At 41.0% G+C, this 19,818-nt stretch overlaps 1 protein-coding gene across 1 annotated transcript in view; it reads right to left on the reverse strand.

Moving 5' to 3' along the window:
- Positions 1–1,540: 1,540 nt before the first annotated feature.
- LOC129489831 (vitamin K epoxide reductase complex subunit 1-like protein 1) overlaps positions 1,541–19,818 on the reverse strand; it is an 85,877-nt gene continuing 67,599 nt past the window's right edge. The window contains exons 2-3 of the mRNA XM_055293013.2: positions 11,285–11,394; positions 1,541–6,017 (exon numbers count right to left, since the gene is read on the reverse strand). Of these exons, the coding sequence (XP_055148988.1) occupies positions 5,791–6,017; positions 11,285–11,394 (337 nt within the window). The 3' untranslated portion in view covers positions 1,541–5,790. The remainder of the gene's footprint in view (positions 6,018–11,284; positions 11,395–19,818) is intronic.

The following is a 19,818-nucleotide window of genomic DNA, read 5'->3' on the forward strand; positions in this document are numbered from 1 at the left end:
CTCAGGCTCCAGTAAGGCAAGGTTGGTGCTTCAATTCTGATTTGAAGTATATGCTTTGGAAAAATATTCCTTTTGGTGTCCAGTCTGTTGAAAGACAATGAACCAATACAGTTTTGTTTTGTTTTGAGGCAGTCTTGCTCTGTCACCCAGGCTGGAGTGCAGTGGCGCAATCTTGGCTCACTGCAACCTCCACCTTGGGTTCAAGCAATTCTCCTGCCTCATCCTCCCAAGTAGCTGGAACTACAGGCACCTGCCACCATTCCCAGCTAAATTTTTAAAAATAATTTTAGTAGAGCTGGGGTTTCACCATGTTGGCCAGGCTGGTTTTGAACTCTTGACCTCAGGCGATCTGCTCGCCTCAGCCTCCCCAAGTGCTGGGATTATAGGCGTGAGCCACCGTGCCCGGCCTCCAATATGGTTCTTGCTATAGAACAACTTGATTTTCCCCTCTCTTGTGGTTGAGCCTCATGTCTCCACACAGACCCTCCTTTTTAGCTTTCCTGTGCAAGCTCCATGAAAGAAAGAATAAAGTTAATTTCACCTGGTTTTATTAGGCATCGTCAGTCCATTTTTTAAAAATGAGAGTGTAGTCAGTTCCAATTAGGAATCTAGGGCTTCTATATTTTTTTTGTTATCAACTTTTCTTTAGTTTTTCAAAGGAATCAAGTGTTGTGTTCCAGTATGTCAAAGTATAATGAATAAAACTTAGTTGACAAACATTCAGTTAAATGTAATAGACACATTTAAATGGTTTACAAATTAGCGGCAGTCCATTTTTTTTCTTGAGATGGAGTCTTCCTCTGTCACCTAGGCTGCAGTGCAGTGGCGTGATCTCGTCTGACTGCAACCTCCACCTCCCTGGTTCAAGCAATTCTCCTGCCTCAGCTTCCTGAATAGCTGGGATTACAGGCACAAACCACAATCCTGGCTAATTTTTCTGTATTTTTTAGTAGAGGCAGGTTTCACCATGTTGGCCAGGCTGGTCTTGAACTCCTGACCTCAAGTGATCCGCCCGCCTCCACCTCCCAAAGTGCTGGGATTACAGGCGTGAACCATTGAACCCAGTGGGGGCAGTCCCTTTCCATAGGTCTTAGGCTCCAGCACAGAACACACTTGTTCTATTATTCCGTGAAGTATGGCTCAGCTGTATTTCCAACGGATTCATCTTTCTTGCTGATGCTACCTTTTTAGAGAATTATACATGGAGTACTCACGGTAAGCAAAAGTAAAACTATGGAAAAACAGCTCATTAATACATTCTGAGTGTTCACAGAACTGTGGGCAGTGACACATTTTGTCATTAATTCTTGACAATCACATACACCGTAAACCCACAGGAATTCCAGGAACTAGAGGTCTGAGGACTGAATCTTCTGCAAGGTACATATGATTTAAGGGAAAAAGAATCAACCCTGCATACCTTAGAAATGAGGTTACAGTATTGACTTCAAGAATATAAGGCTCCTACTGAGTCTAAAAAGACTTCGTTTCAGCTCTTTTGGAATGCAACCCTGCAGTTTAAGAATAATGGGAGGACAACTTCCACAGGTAACTTCTACATTTATTTTATACCAAAAAAGTTATGTGCAACAAATAAACATTCTTACATATTTACATTTGGTTTTATTTACCAGTTAGCAAAACGGTGCCTTAAATCTCTGATAAAGAGTATTTCTATCTAAATTAAAGGGGAAACCTGCACAGTGAACTCCATTTTAAATGAATGTTTACTCTGAAGCTTAAAGCACTAGTAAGAAGTATTTCTGATGGAACATACTACACAGATCATACACCTAATACTTAGGCCATGCCTAATACAGTTTTATAACAAAACATTTCACCTTTCTAGGCAAATTTGTAGTAAAAAATATTTAACCAAGTAGCTGGGGATCCCACCCTTGCCTTTTTTGTTTGATGGAAGAGTAGTTCTCACAATTAGAAACCGTAAGTGCTGCCTGAGGTGTCTGAAATGTTTCGCCAATGCTTGTGTGTTGGAGGAAATGACCTGAGGACAGAGATTGCATAATAGGTCATTAGGTCTTTCTCCCCAAATAGGTTACCAGAAATCACAGTGGGTCTCCTTGTTGGCATCTAATAATGATTTTCAAGACAAGATCTCCTGTCACTCTTGGTACCAATCTAAGTTATGAAGTAATTGCTGAAGATAACTCTCTACTTTTGCAAACAGTCTTTTCAAAAACTAAATGAAAAACAAAAGTCAACAAATGATTTTTATTTTTATTTTTTATTTGAGACAGAGTTTCACTCATCGCCCAGGCTGGAGTGCAATGGCGCAATCGCGGCTCACTGCAACCTCCACCTACTGGGTTCAAGCAATTCTCCTGCCTCAGCCTCCAGAGTAGCTCGCATTACAGGTGCCTGCCACCATGCCCAGCTAATTTTTGTATTTTTAGTAAAGACAGGGTTCCACTATGTCGGTCAGGCTGATCTCGAACTTCTGACCTCAGGTGATCCAACCGCCTCAGCCTCCCAAAGTGCTGGGATTACAGGTGTGAGCTACCATGCCCAGCCAGCAAACAGTTTTAATTTCACTGTAGTCTTGGTCCTCTTTGTATGTAGTCTCTTTTTTTTTTTTTTTTTTTTTTTTGAGACAGTCTCCCTCTGTCGGCCAGGCTGGAGTGCAGCGGCACGATCTCGACTCACTGCAACCTCTGTCTCCCGGGCTCAAGCAATTCTCCTGCCTCAGCCTCCCGAGTAGCGGGGATCACAGGGGTGTGCCACCACGCCTGGCTAATTTTTGTATTTTCAGTAGAGATGGGGTTTCACCATGTTGGCCAGGCTGGTCTTGAACTCCTGACCTTAGGTAATCCACCCGCCTCGGCCTCCCAAAGTGCTGGGATTATAGGCGTGAGCCACCATGCCCGGCCGAATGTAGTCTCTTTGAACGAAAATAGTCAATGCTTTGAACATCATTTGAAAGTAATGAATTTAAGGAGAAGACACATGTATGAAGGAACAGTGATTCTCGGCACACAGCTAGTTAAACCTGAGTTATTTCACCGGAAATTTACCTTTACTGAGAGCAACTAGCTGTAATGCAAAACCAAATGAAATCATCCAAATCACCTAGATTCCCTAGAATTTATCATCTAACCCCAATTCCTCTTGTTTCTTCAAATGATATTTGTGAACATCAAGTCAATAAATGGCTTCATTTGGAACAAATTACTTAAAAAAGATGAAGCATGGAATTACTGCTAAAAACAAATGTTTCCCCTCATCTGTCCTTTAACACTGGTGGCTAGTAATGCTGCCGTGTTCAAATATTCAGTCTAAAACAGGCAAAACAATCTTCTAATTTTATAACACTGGTGATTCCCCCCTCTTCTGGGCAGAATAGAAGGTATAGAAGGGAATCTGAATTCTCCAGGGCAAAAAACACCCAATTAACACCCGCCAGGGTTCTGTTACTTACTGAGATACTGGCATTACAATGCTGTTATGACAGACTGTACGTGTTCCTCTCAGTGAGAAAAAGGGTATTAATTCGACTGGGCCATAGGAATGTGGCAAAAATTTTTATACAACTGAAACAGTGGTTTCCCCGAGGCTTAGAAAAGCAAAGGAAAAACTGGAAGGGTCTGGCTGACCATTTTCCCATGTTTTCTCAGGTAAGAGTTGAAGACATTTATTTGCAAGAATGCAACATCAAGACAAGCTTTAACTATACTCTGTTGATTGGTACAAAATAGGATGAAAAACCATTGGATATTGGGACACGAGGAACTTGTTTAGCACAACTGATGTTATGTATACCACAGTTTTAACCATTAGGCCATTTCCACTGGAGCTTAGAAAAAAGAACCAGAGGACTGCCTTGGTAGAGCTGGATGCGCTGCTACAGGATGGCCTCACTGTACAGCGCTCAAACTTGAGGACTTCTTTCTCCATAGACACCAGATGGCTAATCAGTGCTTTCTAGAGTTCTTTAACTACTTCAGAATACAAGAACAGTACATACATACTCCAACAGCCATTGAAAGATTCACATTCATGGGAAAACACAAGTCTTGATGAAATCTTGAGTTAAGCTTTCTTTTAAGAAACTGGTTGAAACTGGTGAAAAGTTCATTACAATTTGGACTTGATACCTGCCTTGGGCCAGAAGACCTACGTTGTGTCAATTCTGAGTCAGTTGGTAGCTACGGAATTGTTGCTGACTCTACACATTTGAGTTTACAGAGCAGAGCCAGTCCCCTCCCTTCAAAGAGAAGGCAAATAAAGTACTCAAGAGATACTGGTCTCATTGACTATTTTTAACATCAAATGATTAATCTGGTTGGAAGCAAAAACATTACTGCTGCTTCTCAACCAGAAGATTAAATGATCGCACAGGACCCTTCTGCAGAGTGCAGGTTTTCTACCTGATGGTGAAGAAAGGAGGGAAGGACACTTCTTCTGCCCAAGGTCAACACACAGAATATTTGGTTTGAGATTTAAGACAGAAGGCACTTTTAACATTCTGATATCAGATGTTAACCATACAAACGTCCTGTCACCATTTCATTTGGGTGTACTCAAATTCCCTTCCAAAATTCTTCTTACTGTATGTGTGTCATTATGAGAGCAGTGGCGACACAACCAGATTTAGCCTTGAGATGTGTCTACCAGTTCCTTATCTCCCGATGAAGCAAACTGCGCAGCATGTCAGCCCTGAAGGTTACAAATCCAGTATTTGACTGCAAAACAACTAAATTAGACATCCGAGTGGTTAGTGCAGAAAGAAACAATTAGCAAGAACACTGGCTCCCACTCTGGAGCGATGGGGCTTGGACTGGTCTTTTCCATCATAATACTGTTTGCTTGACTGGCACCAACGTTAAGGAAAAATATCTGCATGAAAATTCAACTGGTGGAAGAAACTTTACCTAAAAATGCCATGTTTGTATTTCCAGCTTTTCTCCAAAGAAAAATACCCATTTTCCCATCCTTAGTGTCCTGAAAGCCTTGGACTTGAAGGTCTGGCCACATGACTCATTCTGTAAGGTTAACAATTGGCCCAGTTTTATGACTGAACACAAACCGGACTTGAACGTTCCAATTCAATTTTTTCCTTTCAGAAGAGCGAGATGAAAGGGAACCGACCACCCTATTATTATTTTTTTCACCCTATTATTTGCTGCACCCATGGCTGCCAGTACTTTTCACAAGATGCTGTGTATAGGCTATTTTCACTATCTCCTCAGTCAATGCTTAGCTGACAGTTCTTCGGTGCTACACTCCAACTAAACTGTACAGTAAGTTCTGCAGAAATGGATCTAATATTTCTACCTTTATTTACAAATATCACATAAATGGATTCTAGTTGAATCTACATGTTTAAATCCATTGGCTAAAAACATTACATATTGTAAACATGGCAATATTTAATACAGTATCTATTCTAGAATATTTTCATGTTATGATCACATTTGTTATACCTGAAATTGAATTTATACACATTAAAGAATTACTAGCAATGGTTGCTCACGTTACAATTGAGGGCAGGGGGCTAGGGCTACATTTTATCATTTCAGAAACATCTTCAAAGTAAAGTTAAAGCTTGTCTTTGATTGGCTCGGCGTGTCCTTTTTGTATCGATATTTAAAACGAAGACTGACACAAAAAATAGCGAGGGCCCCTTCTAATTTACAGGATTTTAAAAAATCAGTTTGAGATTCTTAGGGAAAGTGTCTGTTGTGAATAATAATAATAATAACAATAATAATAAAAACCTGCGGCAAAATAAACTGAATGGAAAGACTCTGTCAGGGCAGAGTCTGTCGGGCGTCAGTCCTGCTTGGGCTGCAGCTGCCGCTTCCAGGCCTCGTTCAAGTAAACTAGTCGTTTGTAGTTGATAATGAGAAGAAGGAAGTTCAGCACGTACGTGACGATGCAGATGATGCAGAACTCCTTCAGCACAAAGTACAGAATGTAGGCCAGGTACAGGGACCCCACGACCGACATGATGGAGGACGTCATGAGGATCAAAGCCGCCACAGCGCTTGCTGTCATGCCTGTAAGAGAAGAGATGCGGGCTCAGTCAGGCCTTGGTGCTGGAGAGAGGCTTTCTGAGTGACAAGGACTAACACTGTGTGACTTGCTGCAGTGTTTGAATACTGGTCTTCCTGCCAAACTCTGAAAATTGAGAACAGAAATACTGGTCTGTTTTGTTAAAATTACACAGGTTGACTCTGCAGATCAAATGCCAGGTTTTGGGGTTTTTGAGATGGAGTCTCATTCTATTGCCCAGGCTGGAATGCAGTGGCACAATCTCGACTCATGCAACCTCCACCTCCTGAGTTTAGGCAATTCTCCTGCCTCAGCCTCCCAGGTAGCCAGGATTACAGGCACATGCCACCACGCCTGGCTGATTTTTTGTTGGCCAGGCTGGTCTCCAACTCCTAACCTCAGGTGATCCTCCTGCCTCAGCCTCCCAAAGTGCTGGGATTACAGACATGGGCCACCATGCCCGGCCAAATGCCAGTTTTATAGCGGCAATGTTTTTGATTTCTCAATCTTTCAGGTGAAATATTATTAATTTCACAAACTAGCCTAGTTGAAAATATGCACACAAAGAAAACATGCAATCTCACAATCACATTAAGCAATGAAGCTGACTTGTAACATCAACAGCCCCATGACACCAGATGAATAAAGGGACATGAGGACCATAACCTTTTCCTTCCGAGCTGCACACATTTGGTGAGAACCTTCTCTAGCCTTTCACTACATCCTGCCCATCTGTGGAAAGTAAAATTTGCTTTTCCAAGTTTAGATCAAATTGATTAAAAATCCACAATGAGAGGTGACTACACCAACAAGCTGCTGAAGAGAGAAAAACTCTTGATAAACATTTCAGGAAGGGCTCACCCTGGTGGATAAGGGAAACCACATTTTACCCGTTGGCTGCATGTGGGTCAAACCTGATCAAGAAAAATGGTGGACATGTGTGCTAAATCCAGGCTCTCAATACAAAAAGGCATCTGAAGCCAGGCGCGGTGGCTCATGCCTGTAATGCTAGCACTTTGGGAGGCTGAGGCAGGCAGATCATTTGAGGTCAGGAGTTTGAGACCAGCCTGGCCAACATGGTAAAACCCCCTCTCTACTAAAAAGTACAAGAAAAAAAAAAATTAGCTGGGCATGGTATTTCACGCTTGCAATCCCAGCTACAAGGGAGGCTGAGGCACGAGAATTACTTGAACCCAGGAGGCAGAGATTGCAGTGAGATGAGATTGCACCAGTGGACTCCAGCCTGGGCGACAGAGTCTTACTCTGTCTCAAAAAAAAAAAAAAAAAAAAGGAAAAATAAAAGGCACCTGAATTCTGGACTCTATCCTCACATGTACTGTTTTTAATTTCTTACAGGCAACAGTATAGAGAATATGTGCATTTATTTTCAAGGACAGAGAAGGCAGAGCATGTTAAACTACCCTCCTACCCAGTGACTCATGGATAAGGATGACAGAAACAGGAACAAAATAACAGGTGGGAGCAGGTTTAAAGAAGTCAATTAAAGAGCTGAAATCCTGGGCCCTGTTGGCAAAAAGAAAAGCAACAAGAAGACACCTGTGGGCCGGCTGCAGCACAGCCACGGGACTAGATGCTTTCATAGGGCACTTCAAGACTAAGGTGTTGCTGAATTACTTATTGCAGGGACTAGCAAATCTGGCCAGCTACCTGCTTTTGTAAATAAAGTTTTATTGGCACCCAGCCATGCTCATTCATTTATGTAATTTCATTATGTAATGTCTGTGACTGCTTTCATACTAGAAGGTTGAGTGGCTGCGGCAACTGGCAAAGCCTATTTTCTGCCAGGCCTTTCACTGAAAAAGTTTGCTGACTTCATGTATGCTAAACAACTAACATTTCAAAATTAATGTGGTCACAATTTTATCTAAGAAAGTTAATTTCAAAATGATACGGGCAAGTTATTTCTTCCTCCATGCCACTCTTTTCTCAACTGTAAAATTGGGATAACAATCATGCCTACTTCTTAAGACTGCTGGACAATTAAATGAGCTGAGATAATGCAGGGTTAAAGCACTTAGAATAGTGTATAAATACCAGATATCCGTTAAATGCTACTGTAATGCAGCTAGGTACGTGTGGCTCAGGGTCAAATTCCCAATGGAATTTAAAATGTGTTGTAACTCTAAATAAATGATAGTACAATTATGCAATGGATTATTCTGCACCTGTAGAAAAGAATGAAGACATTTAATACACTGATATGGAAAAATTACGACGATATATTCATCAGGCAAAAAAAGAAAATGCAAGCTGTAAAACAGTGGGTATAGCATCTGCCTTCTATATTTTAAAAAGGAGGAAAATTAAGATTGTGTATTTGTACTTTCTCGTATATGCATAAAGAGACAATAAATAACAAGCTAGCAGTCGGGGCTGAGGAGCAGTGGAAACCAGGCAAAAAGGGGAGGGGTGGGATAGATTTTTCTTTGTGTAACATTATATATATATATATATATATATATTTTTTTTTTTTTTCCTGAAGGAGTCTCACTCTGTCACCCAGGCTGGAGTGCAATGGCGCGACGTCAGCTCACTGCAACCTCTGCCTCCCAGGTTCAAGCAATTCTCCTGCCCCAGCCTCCCAAGTAGCTGGGATTACAGGTGTGCAGCACCACACCTGGCTAATTTTTGTATTTTTAGTAGAGACAGGGTTTCACCATATTGGCCAGGCTGGTCTTGAACTCCTGACCTCGTGATCCACCCGTCTTGGCCTACCAAAATGCTGGAATTATTGGCATGAGCCACTGTGCCCGGTCCTTTTTAAAAACTTTTGAACCATGTGAATGGATTACCTATGAAAAAATTAAATTAAAAATGCTGTATCTCAAACAGCTTAGAAGGGAGTACAGATGCTGTGCTCTGGAAACTGTTAGGTTAGTTCAAATGTGCCTCCCATGAAGACACCAACATTAAAAGGCACGTGAAGCATCTAAATGCGAGTCAAAAAATGCGAATGAAAAAACACATATGATAAATATGATTTAAAATATGCATACACCATGGCAGTAAATTAATGGTATAAACAGAAATTTGGCTGTTGCACCTCTATCTTCAAAAGTTAATCTAGTCAAAGGCTGTTCTTAGGTTCTTTGCCTTTAAGGGGAAATGTCTTGCGTTCGGGCTGATACTTCATATTCTTCTCTAGAAATCCAGCAAAATGGAAATATGCAGAATACAAAGTGAAATTTCTCCCTCCTCCCCGACCACCAGACCCTTTTCTATGCATTTACATGCATGTATACAAACACGTTTATCCTATACCTATTATACCAAAATTTGCTTTTTTCACTAAATAGTGTCTTTATCTTTCTAGGATATAAATATAGATCTCCTTTTTCCTTTAATGGCTACGTAGTATTTCATAGTATTTTCTAATTTATTCAACCATTACCTATTTCTAACCTACCTCCATTTTTTTTTTTTTTTTTTGCTATTTTAGACTGTACTGCTATGAATATCCTTGTGCACACATCTTTGTACTTCTGCAAGATAAATACATAGATATGGAACTGGGCAAACTCGACAGAACTACTGAGAATGATTTAGATTTATAATTTGCCTCATAACAAATCAATTTCAGATAGAAGAGTTACATGTATTTTTAATGAACCAAATCAAAAGAGCTGACAGATAATGGAATATTAACAATTAAAATACAAAAGCATTGGTATGCAACAAGATCTACAAAAAAGAAGAAAAATAAAATGCAAAGGCAACAATGGATGGATTTAACTCTAAAAGTATAAAAACTTAATACAATACAAGTTCATAACACTAACAAAAAAGGATAAAGAATGCATAAAATGTTTGTAACACATATAAAAATGTACTATTATCAGGATCCAATAACTAAGTGAGCAATAAAAGGAAATTAAAAAGAGTAAAATTTAAAGTAACAGGTACTAATGTGTAACTATTAGCAATTTTTCCAGGTGAAGATCATCATTACAATTAAAAAAAAAAGAAATTTTACAAAGCACGTCTTAAAAATAAAGACGGCTGCAGCTTCATGGAAACCAAAGAACTGAGGGAAAAGCAAATTGGTAACACTGATTAAAATAGAAAATATCTGTGTTTTTTGATCCTATTCTTGGAAATTTATTTTGTGGAGATAATTCAAAGAAGGAAGGAGCAGGAGGTCTTTAAACAAAGTTGATCACTGCAGCGTTATTTGGAAGTAAAAGGTGTGAAACCTAGATGTTAACAATAACAGGATAAACGACACTATGTTGAAACAAAGTTCACATTAAATTATTACTAGTTTTTGAGACTAGTTTTTCTGTCCCCCAGGCTGGAGTGCAGTGGTGTGATCTCGGCTCCCTGCAACCTCCATCTCTTGGATTCAAGTGATTCTCTCACCTCAGCCTTTCAAGTAGCTGGGACTACAGGTGTGTGCCACCACATCTGGCTAATTTTTGTATTTTCTGTAGAGACAGAGTCTCACCATGTTGCTCTTGGGCTCAAGTGATCTGCCCTTCTTGGCCTCCCAAAGTCCTAGGATTACAGGCGTGAGCCACCGCATCTGGCCCAGAATTATTATTATTATTTCTTTTTTGTGAGATGGAGTTTCGCTCTTGTTGCCCAGGCTGGAGTGCAATGGCGCGATCTCAGCTCACTACAACCTCCGTCTACCGGGTTCAAGTGACTCTCCAGCCTCAGCCTCATGAGTAGCTGGGATTACAGGCATGCACCACCTCGCCCAGCTAATTTTGTATTTTTAGTGGAGACAGGGTTTCTTTATGTTGGCCAGGTTGATCTCGAACTCCCAACCTCAGGTGATCTGCCTATCTTGGCCTCCCAAAGTGCTGGGATTACAGGCGTGCACCACCGCGCCCGGCCCCAGAATTATTTTTAAAAGCAGAAGACTGTAGAAATAGTGGATATGTAAAGGTGATGGGATTATGAATATGGTTTCTTGTTAATGTCCCCTTAATATGTGATATTTTTCAAGGCTACAGTCTATAAAATAAGGAAAAACGTTAACAGGGAAGATGGGAGTGATAATTTCCTGGAATGGGACTGGTTTTTCTGGACATCATGAGATACTGCTCTCCATGATTAAACAGCAATTGACATAAATTCAACATTAATAAAAATCTTAGTGAATCAAGTTTTCACAACACAAAAATGTACACGCTAGTGGTTCTATAAATAACACATGCTTTTATTTAACATCAAGACACTTCAGGGCAAAGACACAAAGTACTAAACGGAATATAACAAACTTATTTTTGTATTGATAAATACTTACCAAGTAATAACTGTAGTATATAAAATATAAGTCCAAAGACACTGTTTGGCTGGTTTAATACACCATCCTTTCCAAAAATGGAACCCAAAAGACCAAATCCTCGACCCCATCTGTAAAATAAGGAAAACCAGTAACCCTAGATTTGAATTTCCCTATTTTAAAAAATGTATAATTATTTGAGAACGTTATCCAATTCTAAATCAACTAAGTTGTCAAATGTCTTAAATGTCCTGTGTTGAGAGAGTGATTTGCCCCAAAGAGAGGGAGGTCAGTCACTAGATTTCTCCTTAGAAATAATCATCTAAAATGAACATATCTAAAAGTGCCAGTATACCCATCTGAATCTCTCAGTTGCCAATTTCTATATATTCTCTTCTCCAGAAGGTAGGGCAAAGTATTCGTTTTCCAATGGCATTAGTATTTGCAGAAGGAGACTTCTCTATGCTTAAGCCAGGGTCTCTTAACAGTGGACCACTGACATTTTGGGCTAGATAATTCTTTGTGCTGTGGGGTGTTCCGTGCGTTACATAACTAGCAGTACCTCGGGGCTCCACCTACTAGATGCTGCCACTACTCCTCCACCCCAGGTGTGACTACCAAAAACGCAGTCACAGCCATTACCAAACGTCCGCTGGGACACAACTGCCCCCAGTTGAAAGCCATAGATGTAAAGTGTGCTATTTATTCACTCAAAGAATATAGATTGAAAAGTTGTTTCTTCACAAATTTCACCAGGATATGCATTAAGAAATATACTGGGAATGTATTTTTTAAATGTAGGGCCGGGCCCGTGGCTCACCCCTGTAATCCCAGCACCTTGGGAGGCCAAGGCGAGCAGATCACGAGGTCAAGAGTTCGAGACCAGGCTGGCCAGCATGGTGAAACCCGTCTCTACTCAAAACACAAAAAATTAGCCGGACATGGTGGTGTGCCCCTGTAATCCCAGCTACTTGGGAGACTGAGGCAGAAGAATCACTTGAAACCTGGAAGCAGAGGTTGCAGTGGGCCGAGACTGCACCACTGCACTCCAGCCTGGGCAACAAGAGCAAAACTCCATCTCAAAAAAAAAAAAAAAAATGCAGGATAATATCAGAAACTGTAGGTCTTTCCTGGAATCCTATCTCAGATGTAAAACACCGGATACATTATATGCCCTATCAGTTTTTATTTGCAATTTAACTTTAAACCTTGCATTTGACTTAACATTTTTAAAACCCGATTTTCTTTTTTAAATTGTTAACTTATTTGATAAAACTTGATATAAATATCAAACTAACATTCATTTTGAATAAAAAACCTTTAAGGACAATGTTAACTCTGGATTGAATGAGAATGCTTCTTAAATATTAAAAAAAATAACCATTTATGGCGTTAAGTCAGTAGAGAAGCACTCTAAACAAAATCCAAACTTTGGTTCTGAAGACAAACTGCCCCAAAGCAAGCATAAATAAGTGATTCTTCACGGGCCACAATAGTTTAATGGCACTCGATGGCCAAGATATACAATGAAACCCCTGCATAATGATGATGTTGGGAGAGAAAAATCACCCCGATTTTACAAACAAGTGAAAGTCATGAAGATTTTTATTGTACAATTATACAATCCTTTTTTTTCTTGTTTTTTTTTTTTTTTTTTTTGAGACAGGATGTTCCCCTGTTGCCCAGGCTACACTGCAGTTGCAACCATGACTCACTGCAGCCTTGACCTCCCAGGTTCAAGTGATCCTCCTGCCTCAGCCTCTCGAAGTAGCTGAGACTACTACACCCTGCTATTTTTTTGTAGAGTTGCAGCTTTGCCATGTGCCAAGGCTGGTCTCGAAGTACTGGACTCAAGCAATCCTCCCACTTTGGCCTCCCAAAGTGCTGGGATTACAGGCTGAGCTACCACACCCAGCCTTCAGTTATACATTTCAAAGAACATAAAATAATTTCCATTATATTCATTTATTCTTTCACTCATCTAAATACTTATTGAGCATGTAGTGTGTGCACTGATGCTACGTGCCAGGGATCCAGAAGTGAATGAGCCAGACAAGGTGCTGCCCTTGTGGACCTTAAATTCTTTTAGGGATGAGAAATAATAAACAGGTAAACAAATGCCAGATTACCTGCAGCAATGGTCACACCTTGTAACAGATACACAGGAAAATTAGAAGGGGAAACTCTAGATCGGTGCTTCTGAAATTTTTAAAGCGCAATCACTTTGGGGTCTGGTTAAAATGTAGCTTTTCCTTCAGTGGGTCTGTGGTGGGGCCTAAGGCTCTGCATTTCCAGAGAAAACACAACACAAAATAAAACGCTTGCAGGCGACACTGACGCTTCTGGTCTGAAGACCACACTTGGAGATCCACAGCTGTGGGCAGAGAAGGGGTGCAGCAAGCTCCTCTAGCTTGATGGTCAGGAATGACCTATTCCAGGAATTAAGTTTTGAATGAGATCCTGAGTGATGGTAAGCAATTGGTCTCATGAGCAATGGCAAGGCAAAGGCCTTGAGGTAGGAATGAGCTGTGGGTGTGCCAAGGAAGGCCACTGAGGCTGGGGCATGCTGATTGAGGAGAGTGACAGGAGAACCGGGCGCGAGTCAATCATTTACATAATTTAGGGCCTTGTGTGTAGGCCATGCCGAAGAGTTTGAATTTTATTCTAATTGCAATGAAAGATGTTTAGTAGCTTTCAAACCGGAGAGTGAGATAAGCTTATTTATGATCACTCTTCGCTGTTGCATAAAGAACAAACTGCTGGGGGCCAGAGTAGAGACAGGGGGAAACTATATGCAATCAAACCTCTTAGCCCTACTCATCCCAGGCAGGAATTCCAATTTAAATCACTGCCTTTGTCAACAGAAATAAGTGGCATACTGCCAAAATTATCATGGCTAAACAGAATTTTTATATATTCAAAGCATTGGTCTATGCCTATTATTCATGTAAGATCACATGGGTATTTTCCTCGAAAACAATGTGGCAATCCACAAATGAATATATTATCAAAGTTATACATGCATAAGGTTTCAAAATAAAATAACATCAAAGCCTTCTAATACAGAGATGTTCCCTCCTCCAGCCCTCTGCAAGTCAGTTCTCATCCCCAGAGCCATCCACTTTGATGTCTGTTAACTGTTTCCACCTTTTTTTTTTTTTTGAGACGGAGTCTCGCTCGTGTCGCCCAGGCTGGAGTGCAGTGGTGCGATCTCGGCTCACTGCAAGTTCCACCTCCCAGGTTCAGGCCATTCTCCTGCCTCAGCCTCCCAAGTGGCTGGGACTACAGGCGCCCACCACCATGCCCAGCTAATTTTTTTGTTTTTTTAGTAGACATGGGGTTTCACCCTGTTAGCCAAGATAGTCTTGATCTCCTGACCTCGTGATCTGCCCGCCTCAGCCTCCCAACGTGCTGGGATTACAGGCGTGAGCCACCGTGCCCGGCCCTGTTTTCACTCTTATTTACTTCCACATTTCTAAATAATGTTTACACTGCTATTTTTTTTTTTCTTTTTGAGACAGTCTCGCTCTGTCACCCAGGCTGGAGTGTAGCGGCGCAATCTCAGCTCAGTGCAACCTTCGCCACCTGGGTTCAAGTGATTCTCCTGCCTCAGCCTTTTGAGTAGCTGGGATTACTAGCGCCCGCCACCATGCCCAGCTAATTTTTGTATTTTCAGTAGAGATGGGGTTTCACCATGTTGGCCAGACTGGTCTTGAACTCCTGACCTCAGGTCATCTGTACACCTTGGCCTCTCAAAGTGCTAGGATTACAGGCGTGAGCCGCCACACCCAGCCCTAAATATTATCTTTTGACTCTCTAATATGGTAAGCCAGAATGTTGCTTGTTTTTATTTATTTATTTATTTTTGAGATGGGGTCTCACTCTGTCAATAATGTTGGAGTGCAGTGGTGCGATCTGCGCTCACCGCAACCTCCACCTCCCAGTCTCAAGCAATTTTCCCTCTTCAGCCTCTCAAATAGCTGGGACCACAGGCATCCACCACCATGCCTGGCTCATTTTTGTATTTTTGGTAGAGATGAGGTTTCATCATGTTGCCCAGGCTGGTCTCAAACTCCTGAGCTCAGGAGTTCCACCTATTCTGGCCTCCGCAAATGCTGGGATTACAGGTGTGAGTTACTGTGGCCAGCCAAATATTGCTTTTTAAAAAAAAATTATATAATAGAAAACTTCAAATGCATATACACAAAGTGAGCACAAGAGGGTCATAAACACCCATGTATCATTTTGCTATGGTAAAGAGAAAAGGTATCATAAAAAGAAAACGCACACAAAAAAACAAAAAACCCCAGGTACCCATCACCCAGCTTCAATAATTATGCCTTTCTTGTGTCATCTCCACCTCTACATACTCACCACTTGAGAATTACTTTTAGTTCTTTTATTTATTTTTATTTTTTTGAGACAGAGTCTCGTTCTGTCACCCAGGCCAGAGTGTAGTGGTGCTATCTCGGCTCACTGCAACCTTTGCCTCCCGGGTTCAAGTGAGACTCCTGTCTCAGTCTCCTGAGTAGCTGGGATTACTGTCTCCCACCACCACACTGGGCTAATTTTTTTTATTTTTGGTAGAGCCGGAGTTTCATCATGTTGCCTAGGCTGGTCTCACCTCCTAGATTCAAGTGATTCTCCTGCCTCAGCCTCCCAAGTAGCTGGACCACAGGCATGTTCCACCACACCTGGCTAATTTTTTGTATTTTTTAGATCTAAAGTGATCCGCCCATTTCAGCCTCCCAAAGTGCTGGGATTACAGGCACAAGCCACTGTGTCCGGCCACAAGGAAGTTAAACTTCTGATTACCTTTATTTACTGATCTGTTATTGATATTTTGGAAATCATTTGCTTTCTTCTTTGTTGTTTAAATTTTTGTTATTAATAAATATGACATTATCTTGCTTTTACCACTTTAAGAATATCAACATTTATTCTTTAAAACAATCATCTTAAAATTCTCTTTATCTTTATTTATTTTTCAGACAGAGTTTCACTATTGTTGCCCAGGCTGGAGTGCAATGGCACAATCTCGACTCACTGCAACCTCCACCTCCCAGGTTCAAGTGGTTCTCCTGCCTCAGCCTCCCGAGTAGCTGGGATTACAGGTGCATGCCACTACCCCCAGCTAATTTTTTTGCATTTTTAGTAGAGTTGGGGTTTCACCACGTTGGCCAGGCTGGTCTCGAACTCCTGACCATTAAAAAGGATTGGACTTTGGAAAGTCTAAAAAGGTGGGAGAAACATTTACGAGGCTTAGAAGGGTACATGTAAGATGTCCTGAGGAACTTAGTGGAAGATTTGTAAACTTATTTGGTAAGTTGCTGTTTTGTTTTCATTATTTTTAATGTTATTACAGTTATATATAGTTTTAAAAAATCAGATAGTGCTACAAGACTTGGAACAAAAAGCAGCATTCCTCTGACCCCTGAGGTATCCTCCTTAGAAGCAACTCATTTTAGTGGTTTCTCTCACTATTTACCCACAAATTTCTTTTTACAAAAATGCCTCATTATTTTTGTTTTTAAATTTAAAACTTTTTTTTTTTGGTAGAGACGGGGTTTCACCATGTTGGCCAGGCTGGTCTTGAACTCCTGGGCTCAAGTGATCCTCCCACCTCAGCCTCCCAAAGTGCTGGGATTACAGGCATGAGCCACCAGGCCTGTCCACTTATTATTTTTGGATCATCTATCACCGTATGCTAAACTAGACTATGATTTGGTAGACTTTCACTTCCCTGTCCCCCTCCCAATTATACCATAATTTGTACTTATGTCAAAATTTTTGGTTCTATCAGTATATATTGTTTACATCGTTATCACTATATTGTCTGACACAGAGCCCAGAATGATCTGTTCTAACAAGATTCTGTAGAGTGAATCAAGTCATAGGCGATCAGTAAATAGAAGAATGACAGTAACACAACACCAAGTTGCACGGTCCAGACATCATCTTCCCCAGCATGTTAAAAGTGCTCATGCCTGGAATGCCAGCACTTTGGGAGGCCGAGGTAGGCAGATCACTTAAGGTCAGGAGTTCGAGACCAGCCTGGCCAACATGGTGAAACCCTGTCTCTACTAAAAATACAAAAATTATGCGGGTGTAGTGGCAGGCGCCTGTAATCCCAGCTACTTGGGAGACTGAGACAGAAGAATCACTTGAACCCAGGACGCAGGCCGAGATTGCGCCACTGCACTGCAGCCTGGGTGAAAGAGCACGACATCATCTCAATTAAAAAAAAAAAAAAAAAAAAAAGAAAGAAAAAAGAAAAGAAAAAGAAAAATTCAACAATTTTTTTTTTTTTTTTGAGACAGAGTCTCGCTCTGTCACCCAGGCTGGCGTGCAGTGGCGTGGTCTTGGCTCACTGGAAGCTCCGCCTCCTGGGTTCATGCAATTTTCCTGCCTCAGCCTCCCAAGTAGCTGGGACTACAGGTGCCCACCACCACGTCAGGCTAGTTTTTTTTTTTTTTTTTTTTGGCATTTTTAGTAGAGACGGGGTTTCACCATGTTAGCCAGGATGGTCTTGATCTCCTGATTTCACGATCCGCTCGTCTCGGCCTCCCAAAGTGCTGGGATTACAGGCGTCAGCCACTGTGTCCGGCCAACAAGTCTTTAAACTCTGCCAGTAGTTTTACTAGAAATATCATTGTTTTAATCCTTTGGTCACAAGGTTACATTGGTTTTGAGTGGTCTGCCCCATTCCTGTCTCATAACCTCTGGTACTTTTTAAAAATACTTTTTATTGGAGCATCATTACACATCATAAAGTACAGGTGTATAAAGTTCAGTTAATTTCTATGAGCTGAACACATGCGTGCATCAGTAGCCGGATGAAGAAACAGCAATACAGCTGGGCGCAGTGGCTCACACCTGTAATTCCAGCACTTTGGGAGGCCAAAGCAGGTGGAGCAATTGAGGCCAAGATTTCAAGACTAGCCTGGCCAGCATGGTGAAACCCCATCTCTACTCAAATATGTGGTAGCACTCGCCTTATAGTCTCAGCTACTTGGGATGCTGAGGCAGAGAATCGCTTGAATCCGAGAGGGAGAGGTTATAGTGAGCCGAGATCACGCCACTGCACCTCAGCCTGGGTGACAGAGCAAAACTCTAAAAAAAAAAAAAAAAAAAAAAAACCGTAAGAAAAAGAAACACAACAATACCAGCAGCACCTTAGAGGCACCCAACCCCATTCCCTTCTTCCAGTTACCCCTCCTCCCCCAGAATAACCACTATCCTGGGGTCTTTCTAAAAAATATTATATTAACATCATAATATACCAAACAATATAGTAAATATAAAATAAAATAAGCATACAAAAATAAAATACGTTGAATAACGTATTTTTAAAAATTATTTTTTTACAAGGCACATACCCTTGTAGCCACACCCACATCTAGAAATAGAACTTTGGCAGGGCATGGTGGCTCATGCCTGTAATCCAGCACTTTGGGAGGCCAAGGTGGGAGAACTGCTTAAGCTCAGGAGTTCAAGATCAGCCTGGGCAACATTATGAGACTCTGTCCCTACCTAAAAAAAGAAGAAAGAAAAAAAAAATTGCTGGGCATGATGGCACATTCCTGTAGTCCCAGCTACCCGGAAGGCTGATCACTTGAGCCCAGGAGTTTGAGGCTGCAAGCAGTGAGCTATGATTGTGCCACTGTACTGCAGCCTGGGTGACAGAGTGAGAGCCTGTCTTATAAGAAAAAAAAGAAAAGAAAAAAAAGAAATAGAACTTTGCTAGCCCCTGTCTGTGCCCCAATGCAATTAAACACCTCTTCTTTCCTCTAAAAGCACTATCCCAACTTTTATCCTTAGTTTCTCTAAGGATTTACAAGTGAGCATTCCTAGACACTACATAGTTTAATCTCCACTCTCATTCTCTTTTACTTGATATGTTGTTTAGGACTCTCTTAAGCTATAGGCTCCTTGCTCTGGTATTTTTAGGGCTCAATTCTGTAGAAAATAAATTTTTCCAGGGACATGTTATACTGTCCATCACAAAAATATCTACAATTAACTGTCATCATATTTCCTTTTGAACACAAATTGCTTTTCATGGAGTTACGAATTTATATTTTGTTTGCTTAGTTTCCTATGTCACTATTATTGGTTTTCTGAACCCCTTCTGAGCAATACTTTAAACAAGATCAACCATGTGAAGAAATCTATGATTTGCATCTTTCTCTGAAGACATCTCTCTTGGAGCCCTTGCCTTCCTGGTGCACTCTGGATGACATGGTTCAGGCTGGCTACTCTCTGGGCCTGCTGCAGCTGTCGTCCTAAGACTTCCAATCTCTTCCCCACACTGAATCTTCCATTTCTTATATTTGGTGTCTTCCATTTCTCCTGGTTTACTTTACTTGGTGGCACAATCCTCTAATAGTTTCTTTCTTTGAGAAAATACATACTGGAGGTCAAATTTCTGAGATGCTGGACATCTAAAAATATCTTTCTTCTGCTATCATAATTGATTGATTTGGTATGTAATTATACATTAAAAATAAGTTTCTGGCTAGGTGTGATGGCTTATGCCTGTTACTGCAGAACTT

This window comes from Symphalangus syndactylus, chromosome 9 (genome assembly GCF_028878055.3).
Source record: "Symphalangus syndactylus isolate Jambi chromosome 9, NHGRI_mSymSyn1-v2.1_pri, whole genome shotgun sequence".
In the NCBI taxonomy this organism is placed as follows: Eukaryota; Metazoa; Chordata; class Mammalia; order Primates; family Hylobatidae; genus Symphalangus; species Symphalangus syndactylus.